Below are 21,057 nucleotides of genomic sequence, written 5' to 3'. Positions count from 1 at the left end.
CAGATGCGGTATGCGTGGGTTCACCAGTCATAATAAAATTATTTACAAAAAAAGTTAACAAACAAGTACACAAAAAATTTTGGAATTTTCAACTACAGTAGGGACCATAGCACATCGATAAAAAATACTGAAACAAGTTGGAGTAGTCCATGATATTAAATCACTGTAAAACAATAAGAAGTGTTATATCCCTACTGTGCTTAAGATACCATAACAGAATGCACAGTAGGGATATAACACTTCTTATTGTTTTACTGTGATTTAATATCATGGACTACTCCAACTTATTTCAGTACTTTTTATCGATGTGCTAAGGTCCCTACTCTAGTTGAAAATTCCAATTTTTTTGCGTACTTGTATGTAGTAGGGATTGTGCAGAACTGGGTTTTTCCAGCCAAAAATATCATCCTAAAACCAGCTTTAATTTCCCTTCATGGCAACTTAGCGGTACTGGTTAGGCACAGCCAAGCCAAAAAATGTCTTCAGACCAACCCAAATCCTTCCAATAAGTTTCTGTGGATTTTTAAAAATTTTCTATTTAACACTTTATTCTGGCCAACTGATGCCTTCAGCCAAGCATAACTCAACAATGGATGTAGGTACAGGCTTGATTTCTTCACTGTTCGATGTTGCTTCATCCGGAGATGTGCCTTTTCACCAACTACGGTATGTACAATGCACACATCATGACTTTCCTTTGTACTCATTTCTTTTCGCTGACAACGCAAGACATTCGTTTATTCGTGATAGCGCATTAGTGGTTTCCTGTTAATAATTTATTTAGTATGTGCTGCTTGACTTTCTGTGCTGGCCGGTACATTTGTTTCTCGTGTGTTTGAGTTCAACTGATTGTTCCAGATGACATGTGTAGAATAAGAACACATTTTTAGCAAAGAACAGGTATGTGCTGATTAGTTGGCACGGTTTAATTGCTTGTGTTTCTTAATGGGTAGGCCTGTTTCATTCTATGAACACCACCTAATTGTTTGTTTTTCGTGTGTTTGAGTTCAACTGACTGTTCCAGATGACGGGTGGATAAGAACTCATTCTTAGCAATGTGAAACAAGCACGTGCTGATTAGTCTCAAGTGTTTGAGCTCAACTGACTGTTTCAGATGATGGGTAAGATAAAAACTCATTCTTAGCCTTCTCACAGGTCCCTAGTGGAACTGCACTCACAGAGAATTAGTGTTTTAGCATAGTAGAACAGGGTTGTGCTGACTATAGTTAGCACAGTTTAATCGCTTTCGTTTCTTAATGCACTACTATGCTGTGCAAGTTCTTTGTAAGATAAAATGTTTTGTTACATGAACACAGTGTTGCCAGATGATTGCTCCAAATGTTCATGTGCAAAAATAAATTTGTTCATAAAAAGTTCATAAATCCAATGGTCACCCTCTGAAAAACAGCATGTACCAAGCCCACACATTATAAATAAATAGGTGTATCTGTGGGCTGAAGAGAAAAAGGAAAGGTTGCAGCCTACTCAAAATAGCAGACCTCCACACATACCTGCCTCAACCAACTTATTCTATGCAAATGTGGTAAAATCAAGATAAAAAGCAATGGCAATTAGATTGCTAAAAGTTCATAGATTATTTCAGGCTCACAAACAAGACAAAATGTTCATAAATCTATGAATGGATTATGGCAACACTGTATGAAAACTGATGTAGCTACTGGCCTGTATGCACAGCTTGTTACAATTGAAATTGGTTGCTTAGGCACTTTACATCTGCAACGCTGACCAATGCATCTCGTGCATGCAAGTTATCATCCAGAGCTATTAGGCCACCGTTTGGTTAAGCTGTCAGAATTGCAATATCCTGCTCATACAGAATTTTTTAAGTTTGCTCCTCAGAACTGTGGGATCTGTCAGATCTGTTAAACTAATTAATAATTGATGTATGTCTGTTTTGTTTCTCTTTGTGTGTGTGTGTTTGCCTTGCCAGTGCTCCAGCTGTTTTAAAGCTTCTTGGTACCCCTGCCTGCATCTATGCCCTTATTTCCTGTACACTTGTCTTAAATCATAAGGCATATAAATCAATCAATTAAATCAATTGTTGTAGAATATTAGTACACCAATCTATGTGCAAAATTACAGTTTATGTTCAACAAAATAATTGATGGGGTCTTTTTTGATTGACTTTTTCCCACAGTTACATCGATTCATCTTTATGAAACAAACTGGTTACGTAGGATGATCACCAGTTCTATAAAAAGAACAGAAACACGTATAAGAAAAAAAATCATTCCACAGCACAGTATGAATGTTTACTTTTTGTGTTACAGTAATTTGCTGGTCATAACAACAAGTTGATGTTGTGCTACTTCTAAAAACCAGGCACCATGCAGCTAGCTAACTCATCTTGAATTAGCCAACTATTTTAACCAATAAGGTTTTGGTTGTGAAACAATACATTATTATTAGTGCGGACCGGACTAGAGTTGGAATTATTATTGTGTAGTAGGAACGCACATGGTACTTGTATTAAGTAGTTACTATATATGGTATGGCACATGACTTGTTTTGACTAATAATAGAATTTGTAGTGAACCTCGTGGCTCATATAACAGTGGTAACAGAGGATGTCTACTTCAACACACGTTAGCTTACCAAAGACCTTTGATACGGACAAGGCATCTGAGTGGCTCCAGCGCTTCGAAATACATGTATGTTGCCATCCGAATGGATTGGACAATGACAAAATGGCGCTGAAGTTGCCCACCCTGCTAGAAGGCCAAGCACTGGCTGTCTGGTCAGAGTTAACCAAGGAGGAGCAGAAGGACTACACAGCAACGAAGAAGAAGATCATTGACACCATCAAGCCAATGAGTTTCATCTTGTTGGACGACTTCCATAAACAAGTTTTGCACCCTGGAGAATCACTCTCTCTGTATGTTCACAAACAAAAACAACTGTTAAATCAAGCGATGCCGGACATTTCAGCACAGACGATGGAGAAGTTACTACTACACCAATTCTTAACTGGTTTACCCCATGCGGTGAGCAAGCAACTTTGTGCAACTAGAGCCACAGCCACATTAAAGAGAGCAATTGAACGGGCAAAGATCCTGATGACTGCAGAACAACATGCCCCAGCAAACCCCATTGCTGCTGCTCAACCAAAATCTACCACCGAGTTCCTCCAGTTACAACAGCAAATAACTGAGTTGACTGCTCAAGTGGCTGTCCTCAATACACGTCAATCCAATTCTAGAACACCACCAGCATTTGTGGAGAGCAGACCAAAGCGATGCTATTTTTGCAACAAGGTTGGCCACTGCAATATAATTGTCTGACACGTCAAGATCCCAGATTCTGTTTTACTTGTGGACAGCAAGGCCATGGCTGGAGGACCTGCCCACAGGGAAACAGCCAGGGGGAAACTGCTTGGAGTAGTGGTCATCCCCGCCCACAAGCCCACCACTTTTTGTCACTGTGGCCACAGTGAGGAACAATGCCACAGTGATCACTAGGAAGGTGGGAGATGCTACTGTTGACAATATGCTGGATACAGGGTCAGCTGTTTCCCTAGTACGCCATCGAGAAGCAAATTCAATGAACACTTGCCCATCCTTACGAGAACTTTCCTCAATTCAGTTAGTCACTGCCTCAGGGGATCCATTGCCTATTGTTGATTGTGTTAATGCACCCATACAAATGGCCGGTAATTTTACGACAAAGCATCAGTTCCTAGTTGTGGACTCATTAATTTATCCTATCATACTTGGAACTGACTTCCTCTACAAACACCATGTATGTCTAGACTTTACATTTTCTCCAGTCACAGTACAGCAAAATATGTCCGAGTTAGAGAGTGTGCAACCATTGTGGGATGCCACAGTAGACGCCAAAGCAAAACGATATGCCACTGCTGCCATTGGTGCCACCACAGAACATGATGTTTTTGACGAATGTAGCATCCCACACTATGACAAATCACTCACTTTTGATATACCTACTTGCAATGATGTTAGTATGGGTGAGGTACTTGGAGAATACAGGCACTTGTTTAGATCAGTAGTAGATGCCACCAACTTGGCTTACCATCACATCCCAACCACAGGAAACCCAGTGAGAGTACCACCACGGCGAATCCCTGGCATTACAAACAAGAGGTTGAACGGCAGATCTGTGCCATGCTACACCAAGGCATTATAGAGGAGAGCTGCAGCCCATGGATGGCACCTGCTGTTTTCATTAGAAAGAAACCAGGTGATATCCGCCTGTGTGTGGACTACCGTGAGTTAAACAAGAAAACTCAAAAGGACACATACCCATTGCCATTACCAGATGAAGTGCAGGACAAACTAGCAAACTCTGAAGTTTTCAGTACCCTGTACCTGTAATGTGGATACTGGCATGTGTCTGTCAACCCTCAAGACCATCACAAGACTGCGTTTTGTCCAGGACCAGATATGGGATTATTTCAGTTTAAGTGTATACCATTTAGGCTGACAGGGACCCCAAGCTCTTTCCAAAGGTTAATGAATCAGCTGCTCAGGCATTTGCCATTTGTCACGGTATACATTGATGACATTCTAGTTCATTCAGCCAACCGGCATCAACATGCTCAACACCTTCAGCAAGTGTTTGATCATCTAAGTAAGGCTAACCTTACTCTCAGAGGTATATAGTAAGTGCCATAGAGCTACGTCAAAAGTGTCTTACCTGGGTCATGTGTTTTCTTCTGTAGGGATGTCACCAGATCCACAAAACGTTGTTGCTGTTAATGACTGGATGACTCCCACTGATATTGAAGAGGTCTGCAAATTCATAGGGCTTGCGTCTTATCACTGTCGCTATATACAGGGGTTTTCAGACATTGCTAAACCTCTCCACAACCTGACACAGAAACAAGCTCAGTTTATCTGGACTGATGAATGCAACACAGCTTTTAATACATTAAAGGATAAACTTGTTCAAGCTTCAATCCTTGCCTACCCTCAGTTTGACCCAACATCACCTGTTTTCATGTTACAGACGGATTCCAGCTCTGTTGGTGTGGGTACTATATTGGAACAGGGGGGTCATGTCATCGTGTATGGAAGCAGAACACTGAATCAGGCTGAGCAACAGTACAGTAAGATACAAAAGGAATGCTTGGCAATAGTATTCGCATTGAAACAGTTTAGACATTGCCTACTGGAGAGATCATTTCAATTGCTCACTGATCATGCACCACTTCAGTGGTTGTCATCACAGAAGATGGAGGGCTTGCTCTGCTGGTGGGCACTAGCCATGCAAGAGTTTGACTTTGTCATTAAGTACCGCAAGGGCTGTCAAAATGGCAATGTTAATGAACTCTCAAGGCACATTCCTCCCAATCCTGCAGTGGCAGCCACACAGTTATCTTCAGATTCCATCAAAAAGGACATCCAGGAAGCACAACAGGCAGATCCAATACTGCAGGTAGTATATGAAGCAGTACAACAGCATATTTACAGGCCAATTTCTTGCCAGTGGCACCAGTCACCACTGTCTCGATACTACAAGCCATGGTCTCAGCTCACACTATGTGAAGGGTTTTTTTGGTCAACAGTACACACCACAACCCCTTGAAACAGCAGTAATTGTGCTGATATTACAAGACAAGCACTGCAGCAATGCATTGACTCCCCATCAGTAGGTCATCAGGGCTTTAACAAAACCTTAGAACTCCTTTGTAAAGAAGATTATTGGGTCAGCATGATCAGTGATGGAGAGTCATATTGTCGCCAGTGCCACAAATGCCAGCAGTCTACCATTTCAAGCACCCTTGACATCAACACTAATTAGCAAGCCATGGCAAAGGGTAGCCATGGATATTCTGAGTGTCCCAGTGTCTGCAACCAATGGTAACAAATGTGACCCAGTCTGAGAAAACCAGTCTTATTTCCCATGTCAGCAGATTCGATTTTTCACCCAGGACACAAAGCTACATGAATAAACTATATAATTCCACAATCAAAATCATCTAGACTTGAGTGGTCTGGTTTTGGTGGCTGCTTTTCCCAAGCCCAGTGGTGATCCGTACATGCAGTGTGGGGCCCTAATGGAGTTCTGGTCAACCTGGGGATGACTGTATGTGGCTGTACAGCTCTGTGGGGTTGAATAAGTACATCTGCTGTGAATTTCCTTTCATTTTAGCCAATTTTGAGACCTCAATGGCCCAAAGCTTGGCATAATTCATCCCTACACCTTACTTTTCAATGTTTTGAACACCATGCATCTTGCCTGCCTTCCAGGCCCTTCTCCTCCCACCCATTTTGCAGCTCATCTGATATAGTCAACCTCGGTTTAAAGATTATCTAAAATGGCAGGAAACGTAGTTGTTGGCTACTTGCACAGTGAATGCTGTGGGAGGTAAGGAATTGGTGTAAAACGTGTGAAAATTTGATACACATAGCTTCGACCATTGGCGAGCTACAGCACACTAAATACTTAAAACCGGCATTTCTCGATACCTTTAATGCAAGTTTAACAGCAGGTTAAACAGGGTTAACTAGCAGGGCAAGTCCAAAATGCTTGCTCAGGCTCTAAACCTGTCTGACTACCCCCCTCGGTAGCATTCCTATCATTTACGCGCTCACTTCAAAGCAATCCCAAGGTGTGCATGCTCATTCGAGTAAGCACGATTCAGGAGTTGTTGTTCAATTCAAGCTCAGTGATACCAGGAAAGATGCATAGCGAAGAAGCCTCCGACTCTGTTCCTTCGGTTCCTGTTCCCACTTCCTCGTCACCAGAAGCCACTGCTCCAACCTCCAGAACGCCTCCAGTCGCAGTTTCCTCTCCATCATTGCCAACGCTGTCGTCCTCTACTGTGCAACAGTTAGCTACCGCGGTGGCGGACTTGATCCAGTCTCGCTGTATTCCGAGCAGCAACCCGCTGACAGCAACAGACCCTGTCGCTACTTCCGCTCTTCTGGTATCCTCACCGGCTTCCACATCATCCACTTCCGGTAAGTCATTCCAGAAACCATATTTGCACGCATATTTATAGGTGACAACGAGAATGGGCGGCTTGGCACCCAAAAATAGCCAGCATTTTTCAAAGCAACAATACGTCACATGCTACTCTAGCGCATATCGTGCTCGGAGGTGGTAGACGTTAAATCCCACCTCCAAAGACCTTGATGCCATCGTCGTCGCACAAGCTGGTAGACGCCAGAGTCTCTGTAAAGCTGGTAGATGCATAGTCTCAGTCAAGCAGGTAGACGTGCAGTCCCAGCAGCGAATGCAGGAATGCGCATCAAGGCTCCCCGTCGCCTGACAAATTGGCTACAGCCGCCCAAGCTCGCATATCCCACAAGGATGAATAAGCAGATTGTCGTGCCTTATCCCACAGGTACGCAAGGAGGAGGCATTGGGTTCCACTTACCAGTGGACCCACTCCTGTCATCTGGGCCATCCCTACCCCCGTTAGGGTCTCTAGTCGAAGATGAACCACCTCACACTTTGACTAGCGGCAGCTCTACAGTAATCAACGAGGGTCTACCACTCATCCCAACAAAACTTGTTGAGCGGATACGGAAATGGGAATATGTGGACTTGGCTCAACTATTGGATGACTACCGACAGCCTGAGGGATACACACTTCAACCACCTACCGGGGGACAGATCTTAGTTTTAGACCAGGATCAGGTGCAGCGCCGCCGAAAGCAGATCACAGATATTTTCACTTGGCTAAAGGCCTTTTCACGTTATATGGCAGTGCTGACTTCTTGTGATTCAACCACTTCAGCTCAGACCACTGGTCTAGCAGCCCACCTTCACCTTATCTTACAATTGTCCCAAGAACTAGGCCCCCAGTGGATGAAGTATGGCATTGACTATCGCCAGTGGGCAGCAGCACACAATGTGCGACAGTGGGGAGAGCTGAACTTCACCATATACGGGCATTGCCTGTCCGCTCAACAGCGTTTCTCAGGTACGTCATCTCATCCAAGACCAACTCAAGTTCCGGGTAACAGGAAATCATCTAACCCAAACTCCAAAGAGTCATGTTTCCGATGGAATTTCCGAGGACGATGTGACAGAGCAAGCTGCCCATACTCACATTCATGCTGGCTTTGTGGAGGGCCTCACTCTGCGTCGTCCTGCTCCACAGCTCCAAAACGTTCAAAGTAGTGGAGTACTCCATGAACAGTGACTGTGATTCCTATAGTCTTGATTATTAACACACCTGATTCATTGTTACGTAGTTGTAAGTGGGCATGATCTTGCAGGCTCAAGACTGCCCGATATTTTAGTTGTGCACAAGTTATTATACTTTATGATCAGTCAATTGTTGAAATATGTGGCGGGGCTTGGACATGACACTTATGGGTTGCCCAGCCTAGAAGTCACCTGGTATCCTCCTGTTGGATAAAAAACATGATTCACACACCCATACATTAGGTCCTACTCTATGCATTCATATCATGCCTTAGGTCAAAGTTAGATGCTCCCAATAATATTCATCTGAAAACTTCTAATAGGAGGAGGCCTGGTGAAACCCACTTTCCACCCTCTTGGGTGTGATCTAAGTGTGGGTACTTGTTTCTTTGTAGACCTGGATCTTCATTCCAGTGGCATGCTGAGGGGCAACTCATATGAGTACATGGAAGACCTGCTGGCACTGGACTCGTACAGACCACTTGCCACAGCTAACACTCCAGAATTCATACTGGACTACAATGCCCAATCCCCGCTGAACCAGTCTGAGTGGGCAGTCCTTCTTACAGATCACCCAGATCACTCATTTGTTGCGTACATCCTCAGAGGAATACAGGAGGATTTCCGTATTGGCTTCAACAGACAACACCAGCTGGGAACTTCCCCTGGCAATAGACCATCCTTAGTTCCTAATATCATCACAGAACACCTGTGGAGAGAACTATCTCTGGGTCGTATGATCAAACTCCCACCTTACATTCGCCCCCACAACTTACACACTAGCCCGATTGGAATAATCCCTAAGAAAAACAAACCAGGGAAATGGCGTTTGATTGTCGACCTTTCATCACCAGATGGTGGCAGTGTCAATGATGGCATCTCTACATCCCTAGCGTCATTATCGTATTCTTCAGTAGACCACCTAGCAGCGCTTGTGCTTAAAGTGGGTAGAGGGGCATTTCTAGTGAAAGCTGACATCAAGGAGGCATACAGAATGATTAAGGTGCATCCTCAAGACTGCCATCTCCTAAATGTGAAATGGGAGAATTCAATCTTCATAGACCAGGCCTTACCATTTGGCTTACGCTCTGCCCCAAAAATCTTATCAGCGGTAGCTGATGCAATCCAGTGGATTCTTCTAAACCAAGGGATTCTCAATTTACTCCACTACCTGGATGACTTCATCCTGGTTGCCAAAAACCACTCAGAGGCCATAATCCAGAAAAATACTTTAACAACAGCCTGGGAAAAGCTGGGGGTACCCATGGAGGTCTCAAAACTAGAGGGACCCTCTCAAACCCTCAAATTCTTGGGAATTGAAGTTGACACAGTTAACTTTCAACTTCGTCTTCCGGAAGATAAACTATCTCAGCTGAAGAAGGAACTGGCCAGTCTTATCCTAGCAAGGACTGTGTCCAAGGGTGACTTGGAGAGCCTAGTGGGGTTGTTACAATTTGCAACCAAGGTCATCCGGCCTGGCCGCCCCTTCTTGAGGCGACTTCATTCAGCCCAAAACATTGGCAAATTACCCACTCACCACATACGCCTAAACCTCTCCACTATGGCTGACATTCTGTGGTGGCATCTCTTCATCTCCACCTGGAATGGGATATCAATGCTATGGGACTTGGGGAAACAATCGGCTGATATCATGCTGACCTCAGATGCCTCAGGCTCATTGGATGTGGAGCATACTGTGAGAACAGGTGGTTCCACTTCAAATGGAGTACCCGACTGATGCACCTCCCTATCGCCACTAAAGAGATGATACCAATTGTCATCTCAGCTGCTATCTATGGTAACCAATGGACTGGGAAAATAGTTCATTTCCGTACTGATAACATGGCAGTAGTGCATGTAGTGAATTCTCTGTTTTGAAAAGATAGTCACCTAATGCACTTAATAAGACTACTCGTATGTTTTGCCTCCTACCATAATTTTTGGTTCTTTGCCTCCCATATTGCAGGGATACACAATACAACAGCTGATGCTCTATCTCGCAATAATTTGCACACTTTCTTTTTACAGACACCTCTGGCTTCCCGCACTCCATCAAGAATCCCTCCACCTCTATTAACCATAGTCTCCCAAAACATCACATGGACATCCATAAGCTGGACAAAGCTGTTCGTCACTATTTTACAGCAGCTTTAGCAACCTCTTCTCATAAAACCTACAAGGCAGCAGAACACCGCTACAGTCAATTTTGTCAAGACTTCAGCATTACACCCTTCCCTACATCAGAATGCATCTTGTGCTATTTTGCTACATGCTTAGCTGAGCAGGGTCTGGCTCACAGCACTGTGAAGACTTATTTGTCAGGGGTTCGCCAAGTTCAAGTAGCAATGGGATTTGGTGACCCAAATGTGGGTCAGATGCCTCGGCTCAGACAAATACTCAGAGGCATAGCTGTGGAGGCTGGTAAACGAAGTAAAGCTCCAAGAGCTCGTCTTCCAATTACCCCTACAATCTTACGAAAGATGAAAGCAGAATGGTTCATTGAAAAGGAGGGCACATCCTACAAGTCCTCTCTGCTCTGGGCAGCCTCCACTACCAACTTTTTCTCCTTCTACAGGTCAGGAGAGCTCACAGTTCCACGAGATAATGACTATGACCCAAATACCCATCTGTCTCTTGGGGACCTTCAAGCAGATCACAAGTCACAACCTTCTACAATCTCCTTGCTAATCAAGCAGTCAAAGACAGACCAAACTAGGAAAGGGGTAACAGTGGTCATCAGTAAGACAGGCGATGAACTTTGCCCAGTGTCAGCCCTCCTACACTACCTGGCACTAAGAGGAAACAAGCCTGGCCCTCTGTTCCAGTGGGAAGATGGTTCTCCTCTGTCCAAGCCTAGATTTGTGAAGGAAGTTAGGGCAGCTCTCACTGCTGCCAAACTTCCAGCTCATAAGTTCGCGGGGCATAGTTTCCGCAGAGGGGCAGCAACAACTGCAGCAATGGCAGGTATCCAAGACTCCACAATCCAAACTCTAGGCAGATGGAAAAGCTCTGCATATCTTCTGTACATCAAGATTCATCCAAAAGCATTGGCTCAAGTCTCTCCAGTACTCTCCAGATGTCCACTCTGAACAGCATTGACAACTTCTAATATTCACCTGTACGCATGCTGCCATATTGTATTGTTTCTACATACTAGTCATGGTAATCTCAACTTACCCCCTGGTAACTGGGGATAAATAAGCAGATAAGTGATCTCTCATTGCTCTCATGTGGTATAGTTTTCTTTATATTTTCTAGCCCGGGTTAACTGCAAATATCATCATTTGCTTTGGTGGGTAATGGTCTAATGGGCACGGTGCTCTCATATACTGTAGTTTGGGGATAAAACTGATGTGCCATGGCTAGCACATCCTATGTGGCTGGGTTATCCCCAAAATGTCTCCAAAACTGTCAGTAGTTTACAGGAACTATTCAAGCCTGAAATCACTATCAGGACATGCTTACATGTTAGACAAGACTTTTATCACAAGCTTGTCCGGGCATTCCAATCAGGCTCACAGGTTCCTTTCCTAATCCATTTCGAGCACCACAAGAGGCCCATAACCCCATCACCCTTGTAGTAATATCCTCCTTTAGCTGTCCTGTCTCTAGTTAATGCAAGTTTAACAGCAGGTTAAACAGGGTTAACTAGTAGGGCAAGTCCAAAATGCTTGCTCAGGCTCTAAACCTGTCTGACTACCCCCCTCGGTAGCATTCCTATCATTTACGCGCTCACTTCAAAGCAATCCCAAGGTGTGCAAGCTCATTCGAGTAAACACGATTCAGGAGTTGTTGTTCAATTCAAGCCCCACCCCTCCCCCCCTTGGGTTGTTCTACGTCTTTCCATTAACTGTAGGTTAATGTGACATGGGCGGTGCTTACTTTTATTTTTCCAAAGAGTGGCTGGGTTATCCCCAAAATGTCTCCAAAACTGTCAGTAGTTTACAGGAACTATTCAAGCCTGAAATCACTATCAGGACATGCTTACATGTTAGACAAGACTTTTATCACAAGCTTGTCCGGGCATTCCAATCAGGCTCACAGGTTCCTTTCCTAATCCATTTCGAGCACCACAAGAGGCCCATAACCCCATCACCCTTGTAGTAATATCCTCCTTTAGCTGTCCTGTCTCTAGTTAAATAGGCGATAAGCCCGGTTTTCCCATACTGGGTCACAAATGTCTACTCGTTGTGCAAGACTATTTTACTAAATGGGCTGATGCCATACTTCTGCCAAATCAGAAGGCTGTTACCATCACAAAAGCACTTGTCAACTTGTTTTCCACTATGGGCCTACCTCAGATTTTGCACTCAGACCAGGGTCAGAACTTTGAAAGTACTGTACTCAAACAGACGCTTGATGCATTTGGCTTACAAAAGTCACGTACAACTGCCTACCATCCACAAGGCATTGGCTTAGTTGAAAGATTCAATCACTCTCTACTGGAGCTCCTCTGCATGTACATTGACAAAAGAATTTGAGTGGTAACGGCACTTACCTCTGGCGCTATATACATACTGGATAGCAGTCTACTCGTCTACAGGTGTATCCCCACACATACTGATGCTTGGAAGGGAACCCTACACCTTCTGTTTGATTCCCCACTCACTTTTGATCCTGGCTCCTACCAACACTACCTTCGAGTTAAGCTTGCTGAACTACGAGATTTTGTTGAGTCTTAATTTAGTGAAGGCAGCAGACCAACAGAAGACCCACTATGATGAGCAGTCCACAGAACCCTTGTTTGCTGTGCATGACAAGGTATGGCTCTCAGTACCCACTGCTGGAAAATTGCAACCAAGATGGGAAGGTGGCTGGAAAGTGATGTCAGTCAAGAGCCCAGTGACAATCCAATTCAATAAAGGCAGGAAGAGTAAAGTGGTTCACAGTAATAGATTGAGACACAGTTTTCAAGCAGCAGCTGACAGTTCAGAGAGCACGATGACCAAGAATGTAACACCATTGTGGACCTCTACTTGAACATTTTTAGAAAGAGACAGTCAATTTGTCGCACTGTTACCTCTCATGAGACCAGTGACCACCACAGTTTTATATACCTTTAAGCTTAAGAACAAGCTCATAGTGAAAGGGGCATATGTGGACCAGACTAAACATGTAGAGTTGCAATTATTATTGTATAGTAGGAACACGCATGGTTAAGTAGTTACTATATATGGTATGGCATGTGACTTGTTTTTGACTAATAATAGAACTTGTAGTAAACCTTGTGGCTCACATACCATTAGTGTGTGTAATTCTCATATTTAGTAATTCATGAAAATTTTGTAATTCTTTCAATCACGTTGCTATTAGTCTCGTGTGGCCAGACTACTTTTTTCCATGTATAGGGTGGGGTCTGGTACAACTCCAATAGCTGTTTACTTCTGAGCTGTCCCCAGACTCTGGGGACACTAATTGAATAACATTGCTCACAAAAGAGCCGCCATGACATCAGTAAACGATGAAATATTCATACACTCTTTCTCTGGTTGTGAGTCTTGTTACGCGACGAGGATGAACTTTCAAGATGATATAAAAGAAACAACGTAGCAAATTAAGATTCATTTAAAGGATAAAAAAGTCGAAGCCATCTCAAGTTTACTTACTGACATCATTGGCGCTTCCTTTGCAGCCAATGTTATTCAATTAGCGTCCCCAGTGTCTGGGGACAGCTCAGAAATAAACAGCTACATATTGGAGTTGCACCAGACCCTTTCTTCCCCACACAATACACGGAAAAAGTGGTCCGGACATGTTAGACTACGTTGCTATGCACTGCTATGCAAGTGCTTGTTAAACAAACCATTTTTACCAACATATTACACACAGAAGTATCTTCTAAACTGTTTTATAGTTTGACTATCATGTTTTTTCCTACAAATTCTCTCGACAAAGCTTCAAAGCTGCTCTTCATTTTCGTTCACATACGTAAGGATATGCTCCCTTTTCAACCGAAGGGATAGGCTATTCCTGGTAGTCTATGAGGCCTGCACTGTTGTTTCTCAATTGTTAAACGCCTGTAAAGCCTGAAGGGAAGGTAATTCACAAAGTCTGAAGAGAGTTGCCACACTTGTATTTCAGACCACAAAAAAAGAAACCTTTGCATAACTTAATATAGACTTCATTTCACTTTACTTCTTGCGTAAAAGCTGCTTATTATTATTATTATTTGGTGTACTGTGCAGGAATCAAGGTGACTATAATGCACAGGTGTGAATATCGAAGAGGGTACAAAACTGATCGTGTGTCGGGGAGTTGACTATATAAAGGGGGATTGAGTTTCACATTTTTAACCATTACTATAACAATTTTGCTCATGTGGATGCATACAGACAAACATAGATAGGTATATAGGTACACACACACAAACTTTTACGAAAAAAATTCAGTAAACCAGGCACGCACCCACAGCTTTGGGCACGCTCCTGGTTTAAAAATTACTATCCCAAGCTTTTATTTTGGCGTTGCACTTATTCTACTTGATCCCTACTCTAGTTTTAAATTCCTATTTTTTCTTATAGCTACTTGTTGTTAGTATAAGGCCACTCCAATTGGTAATTATGTTTCTGGTCCTTTGAAAATCAGTTTTAGGTGCGGGCGGGCGGAATTCAGCAACGAAGCAACAATGAAGTGACTGCTCAATTAGAGTATTTTTTGTGATTTACTGACTGTTCTATTAGAGTATATCGATCAGTGCTATACACTCCACCCATTTCTTGCAGGTTTTCACTGATAAAATACTTAGATAGTTAGATCTAGCACACTTGTTGCAGCCCAATATTTGTTTCTGAAATCCAGGTTTTTCAAATAGCTGATGCGGGCATTTTTCCCATGTATTTCTGAAATTTCACATTCTCCAAAAAAGGATGCGGGCGGTGGACCAGAAACATAATTACCAATTGGAGTGGCCTAATATCTTCTAATAATTAGCATGCTAATCTTTAAATCAAGAAAAGTGTGCTTGCCCCAAGGAACATAAATCGTTTACAGTAGTTTTAAGAGTAGAATCATACTTTTTCTCGGCACGGCGCTTATCGATTGCATTATAAGCGCTTGCTCAAAACAGGGCAGGCGCTTATAATGCAATCGATAAGCACCATGCCTAGAAAAAGTGGTCTGGCCAAGCAAGACTATTTCAAGAGTACACTCGAGGGGCCCATAACTCCCTTGAAATCTTGTACACTACATTCAAAATCTCAAGAAATTTTGAAATCCTTAGCATCTTTGTTGCCATATGTGACCAGATCTGCAAAAACAGGACATAATCACATTTTTTCTGAATTCCTGTTTATTGACTATTTATAATCTATGTAGCCAAGTGTACCCACTGGCAAAATTTCAGCTTCATATGCCAAACACTCTGGGAGTTACAGCCCTACAAAGTAGCAACAACAGAAAAATTGATTTGTACAGCAAGTATAGGGAGAATAAATTACAGGCGCTTACAAAAATGGTTGTAACTTACCAACGGATCAAAATACAGTTCTAAACTTTTCACAATCGTGTTCGCCATGAATAGGGAAATAAATTACTGGGTAAGTTTTTCCTTTACTTGCCCTTCTTCACTGCATACAAAGGCGAAATTCATGAAGAAAAATCGATCGAGTACGATCGCTTCGACATGACGTAAACAAACACTCATAACTTACGTGTCCTTGGGTCTACTGGAACGAAACAAAGTGTTTCTAACTCTTCTTGAGTAGGCGAATAAGATGATATCCAGGTTTTTATTGTTAATACCTTCCTTCACTAAAAGAGGGGTTAACAATTTATGGAATTTTTCAATAATACGCAAGTATTTCACCCAATGTATTCAATGGGTAAATTTACCATCCATACAGTAAATTTAGGCTTGTGCGATTATGTCTCTTTTTAGCAGATCCGGTCACATATATTTTAGGTTATGTTGGTATTCTATGATGTAATCTTACGTAATGGATGGTAACGTCCAGATTCAACTATCTGTATTTGTGACCCAGTCTGAGAAAGCCGGTTTTATCATCCATGTCAGCAGATTTGATTTTTCACCCAGGACACAAAGCTACATGAATAAACTATCTAATTCCACAATCAAAATCAGCTAGACTTGAGTGGTCTGGTTTTGCTAACTGCTTTCCCCAAGCCCAGTGGCAATCCGTACGTGTGGTGTGGGGCCTTAATGGAGCTCTGGTCAGCCTGGAGATGACTGCATGTGGCTGTATAGCTCTGTGGTGTTGAATAAGTACATCTGCTGTGAATTTCCTTTCATTTTAACCAATTTTAAACCTGAATGGCCCAAAACTTGGCCTAATTCATCCCTACACCTTCCTTTTCAATTTTTAAATACCATCTTGCCTGCCTTCCAGGCTCCCCTGCTTCCCATCCCTTTTACAGCTCGCCTGATACAGTCAACCTTGGCTTAAAAACTATCTAAAATGGTGGAAAACTTAGTAGTTGGCTACTTGCACAGTGGATGCTCTGGACGGTAATGAATTGGTGCAAAGCATGTGAAAATTTGTAAACATAGCTTCAACCATTGGCGAGCTACAACACACTAAATACTTAAAACCCAGCATTTCTCGATACTTTTAAATAGGTGAAAAAACTGGTTTTCCCAGACTGGGTCACATTTATTTAATTATTATTACTGGGCAGGTAGCTCTGCTGATGTGCACAGGAAAAAAAAAGAATTACAAGATTTACAAGTATATTTGCCAGCTACAATGGTTTAGTAAGTTATCAGTAAATAAATTCAAATCATTATGTTTGAATTACCTCGCGTCAATCTCAAATTGCTCCTACATTGTAGTTATGATGACGATTTTTTTATCTGTTACTGTAAGAGACGTTTCCTGGGCTATGTAGCTAATAAGTTAGTAAAGCAGCTTGAAAGTTGCTACTCTGGAAGGTGCAATAGCAGTACAAGTGCTGGCTGGTTATGTAGCGCAGTAACAGCCACAGTTATTGTACTCTGAGTGAATTCATCAACTAATACCCTTGGCTATATACAGTACAGCTCACAGGTAACGTCGCGAGTATACACATGCAAGTAATGCTCGCATCTTCTCGTGGGATCATTCTTTTGCAATGTACTGTACAATACCTGTGGAATATCGCGTGGATATGCACTAGCCGCGCGAGAAACTCGCCACACATGAGAACACTCGCTACTGAGTTTAGTCACTTCATACAACACTTAAATCACATAAACATTTGTAATCGGTCCCATAATTATGTTCGTGCAAGCCTACGTAGCTACTGTAGCTAATTATACAGTAGAATCCAATAAACGCACGCTGGGCCCGCAGAACGCAATGAGTGGAATATTTATGAAAACAAAAAAATCTGTAAATTCTAAAGCGCTTGTTTCACAATGAAGGAAAGTGATAACACTAAAAGACTTGGTAGCATTGTGATCCCAAAAGCAAGAGGAGTTCCAAAATCTTTGTTTTGTGTCAGTACTCTCAAAGAGACAGAAGTTATCAGCATTAGTGTGCCTTGCATTGGACGAGCGGTTCACTATCGCTTTTTCTAACGTTCGTTCGCCTTCGCCGGTCCCCCGTGGACGTAGAAAAGGCCTGGAAGACAAAACTTACCCAGCAATAGATTTGCTTGTTCATGGAGAATTCGATGGTGCATGTTTCATCTTGGTACAGGACTGCATCCGTATGTCATGATCGTTTTATTAAATGCCTGTAGTTTATTGTCACTGCATGTACAAATCGATTTTTTGCTGTTAGCAATTCATTGCGCTGTAACTTCGAAATTTCTTGGCTTCTAGAGTTGAAACTTCGGTTGACCATTGCTTTAACTATCTAGATAAAAAAAATACGAATTAGAAAAATGCACTAACTGGGTTTCTGTGGCATTACTTGGCAACCAATCCATCTACAGTAGGTTTACAGTAGCTGCCGCTGCTAGCTACAGTACTGACTGTATAGTCCGTGACAGAGTCGAGGTCAAGTCAGTAGCTAAGTTACCAAGTATTCGGTATAGCTACAACACAGGAATTGCAATAGGAGATCGACTTCACAGCTGGAGGGACTGAGCCAGTTCCACCTCTCAAGACCATAGCTGAGACCTATTATCTGGTCTTGCAAGACGCTCTCAAGTAAAGTTAGATATCGTGGAGCATTACTGTAGCCTTGCTGCATCCACACGGGTCACTCAAGCGCACGTCACGCGCGTCATGCGTATACATGCGACGTTACCCGTGAGCTGTACTGTAGCAAGGAGTCTAGGCTGAAATCTCAGTGGACTTTAATCGAGAGGACTAATCACCGGCAGAGAAGATGGCACACACCTACACAAACAATGCTGAACATATAGTTTTATAATAAATGTCATACTGCCAGAGTAAACCTCCTGCTTGAACCATCCAGGGCCAATTTTCGTGCTTTAAAACTTCATCAATCAATCTTGAAATTCAAAGAAATCCGTGTGGAAATCCCTAGAAATCTTGAAATCCCAGGAAATTTCAAGATTTCAAAATCTCGTACACAATTTATTGGATTTCTGCCTAGTTGCAGACCCCTTGAGTACAATATATTTGTTTCAAGAGCACCAGTTTTTGCTGTGCATTCTCACCAGTGATCCTTGGTTACTTCTAAATTTAAGAGCAGTTTCAAAACCATGATAACCAAAAGTTATGCAATGGACCACATCCCAATCGCCATGTTTTTGTACCAGACTCTTTCATGTTGCAAGTTGAATTCCTTGCTAAATTCATGCCAAGACTTATTAATACGTAAGTAAAATAGATGCCAGTGATAGATTAAACTATGTAGGTGAGTTATTAGGCATTAAAAGATCCGTACTGCTTTCCAACAGGGAAGTTTCATAGGAAAGAGAAATGCGTAAAGATGGATTAGGCCAAATTTCGACCTATTCATTGCCCAAAGGTGGTTAAAACTAGGGGAAACTTGCAGTATAGGTCTTTATCCAGCACCACAGCATTGTACAGCCACATCCTGCCATCCCCAGGTTAGCCAGAATCGCTCATGTGCTGGGATTTCCACTTTGTGTGAAAAAGCAGACAGCGAAATAAGACCATTTGGTAGTACACCATCACTAGTCTCGTGCCTTTCAGGAGCTCTGGCTAAGGCCACTCCAAATGAGAGTGTAGTTTCCCATCCTCCGCCCACATCACGTCTGGGCACCCACATTAAATGGTCAATATTGTTATTATTTTTCCATAACCACTTCCTGTGCTGCTTTCTGGAAACTTCTCATGGAGCCTTTTATTTTGCATTGCTAAAAAGCACAATGAAACCTAAAATGAACGGTTCTAATGGTTGCTAGCTTGCAAAAAAGCCATTTTCATGACCTTGAAATCCTCTCAAGAACAAGATACTCTTCGAATCTTTAATAATGAATAATGATAAGCCTCCCGCCGCACCGTAAACCTCAGGACGGGAAACTAGTCTTATTTGGAGTGGCCTAATCCTGGGATAGCTGGATGTGGTTGTATGCTGCTGTGGTACTGGATAAAGACCTATACTGCAAGTTTCTCCTAGTTGTAACCACCTTTGGGCAGTGAATAGGTCGCAATTTGGCCTAATTCATCTTTACGCATTTCTCTTTCCTACGAAACTGCCCTCTTGGGAAGCTTTTAATGCCTAATAACTCGCCTACACATTTTACTCTATCACTGGCATGTATTTTACTTACGTTTTAATAAATCTTGGCATGAATTTAGCGAGGAATAGACACAATCCAAAACTACGTAATCGTCATAGCAACAGCTTTCCGCCATTTTGAATGGGGCCAGTATCAATTATTACTATTGCGCTACATTGAAATCCGATGATGAATAAAGCTCGAACTAGGGGGCATTGTCGAACAATTGGCCGTGGAAGCCTTCAAGGTTGTAAATTGGTTAGGGGCAGGTGGTTATCAGGGTTGAACAAGGCGCGAAGCATCGACAGCCCAAATTGCTGGTTGGCCCACACAGGAAGCACTGCAAAACAAATAGATAGTATTTTAGTATCCATTACTGCGGTAAATTATTAGTGATAGTAACTGTAGTAGCGGCTGACCATCCAGGCGCTCCTTGTACAGGTAAACAAAGGAATTAGTGTCGTCAGCGCTTCGCGCCTTGTTCATCACCTGATAATCACCTGCTTTTAGCCAGAACAAAGAATTTACAGCATTGAAAGCTTTCATGGACTATTGTTTGACAATACCACTTAGTTCGAGCTTTCTTCATCGCTGAATTTCAATGCAGTGCAGTCAGTGATATTGAAATTGGCCCCATTCAAAATGGCGTCCGAAAAGTGGGCGTGGTTTTGGATAGTGTCTATTCAACTTGCAGCATCAAACAGTCTGGTACAAAAACATGGCGATTTGGGTGTGGTCCATTGCGTTTGAAACTGCTCTTCAAGTTATGTTTCTTCAAATTAGAAAGTCTCATCACAGTGAATGTCAATTTACTCTAACTTTAAGAAATTATAGCTACTGAAATCTAGTACTGGTCACGCTCCTGAAAGTGCCCCAACTAACATACTACTCAAAGGATAAAAAAAGGAGCCGCTATAGTCAGTACCTTTGCAGACTTGACATGCTTCTTTCGGTATACCACATTCTTCTAACCATTCAGCCAGTTCATCACAGCTGAGTACATTGATAGTTCGCTCAAATTGATCCTTGGCTAAGACAGACATTTTACTGGCGGGGCTCTTTATTGATATTAGTCTCGTGCCCACGCCCCACCCACTGCGTTGGGGTAGGTTTTCTGACCAATCAGACGCTTTTTAATTCTGCGATTTGATAGGCTAGAACGACGAAGATGGCCGACTGGAACCGTGGGCCGTCATGGCATATTGCTGCACAACCTACTATCGTACGTTAAAATGACAAATACCCAGTATTGTACTCATAAACACCGGGAGCTGTAGTGTAACGAGAACGGTAGAATAGTAAACTAGTCTAGGTTACTTA

The 21,057-nt window shown here is 42.6% G+C and overlaps 1 protein-coding gene across 2 annotated transcripts in view; it reads right to left on the bottom strand.

Annotated features, from left to right (window-relative positions):
- LOC136254454 (uncharacterized) overlaps window positions 1–20,800 on the bottom strand; it is a 35,015-nt gene extending 14,215 nt beyond the window's left edge. The window contains exons 1-2 of one of the 2 annotated variants that reach the window (XR_010700500.1): window positions 20,663–20,800; window positions 2,018–2,212 (exon numbers count right to left, since the gene is read on the bottom strand). Coding sequence is in view for 1 of the 2 variants with exons in the window: in XM_066047143.1 (XP_065903215.1) it covers window positions 20,663–20,780 (118 nt within the window). In the remaining variant the exon portion in view is untranslated. Of the gene's footprint in view, window positions 1–2,017; window positions 2,213–20,662 lie in introns of those variants that run through there. The other variant, XM_066047143.1, reaches the window with a different exon arrangement.
- Window positions 20,801–21,057: the final 257 nt, after the last annotated feature.

This window comes from Dysidea avara, chromosome 4 (assembly GCF_963678975.1).
Source record: "Dysidea avara chromosome 4, odDysAvar1.4, whole genome shotgun sequence".
NCBI classification, from domain to species: Eukaryota; Metazoa; Porifera; class Demospongiae; order Dictyoceratida; family Dysideidae; genus Dysidea; species Dysidea avara.
This window is presented reverse-complemented; position numbering and strand designations above follow the sequence as displayed.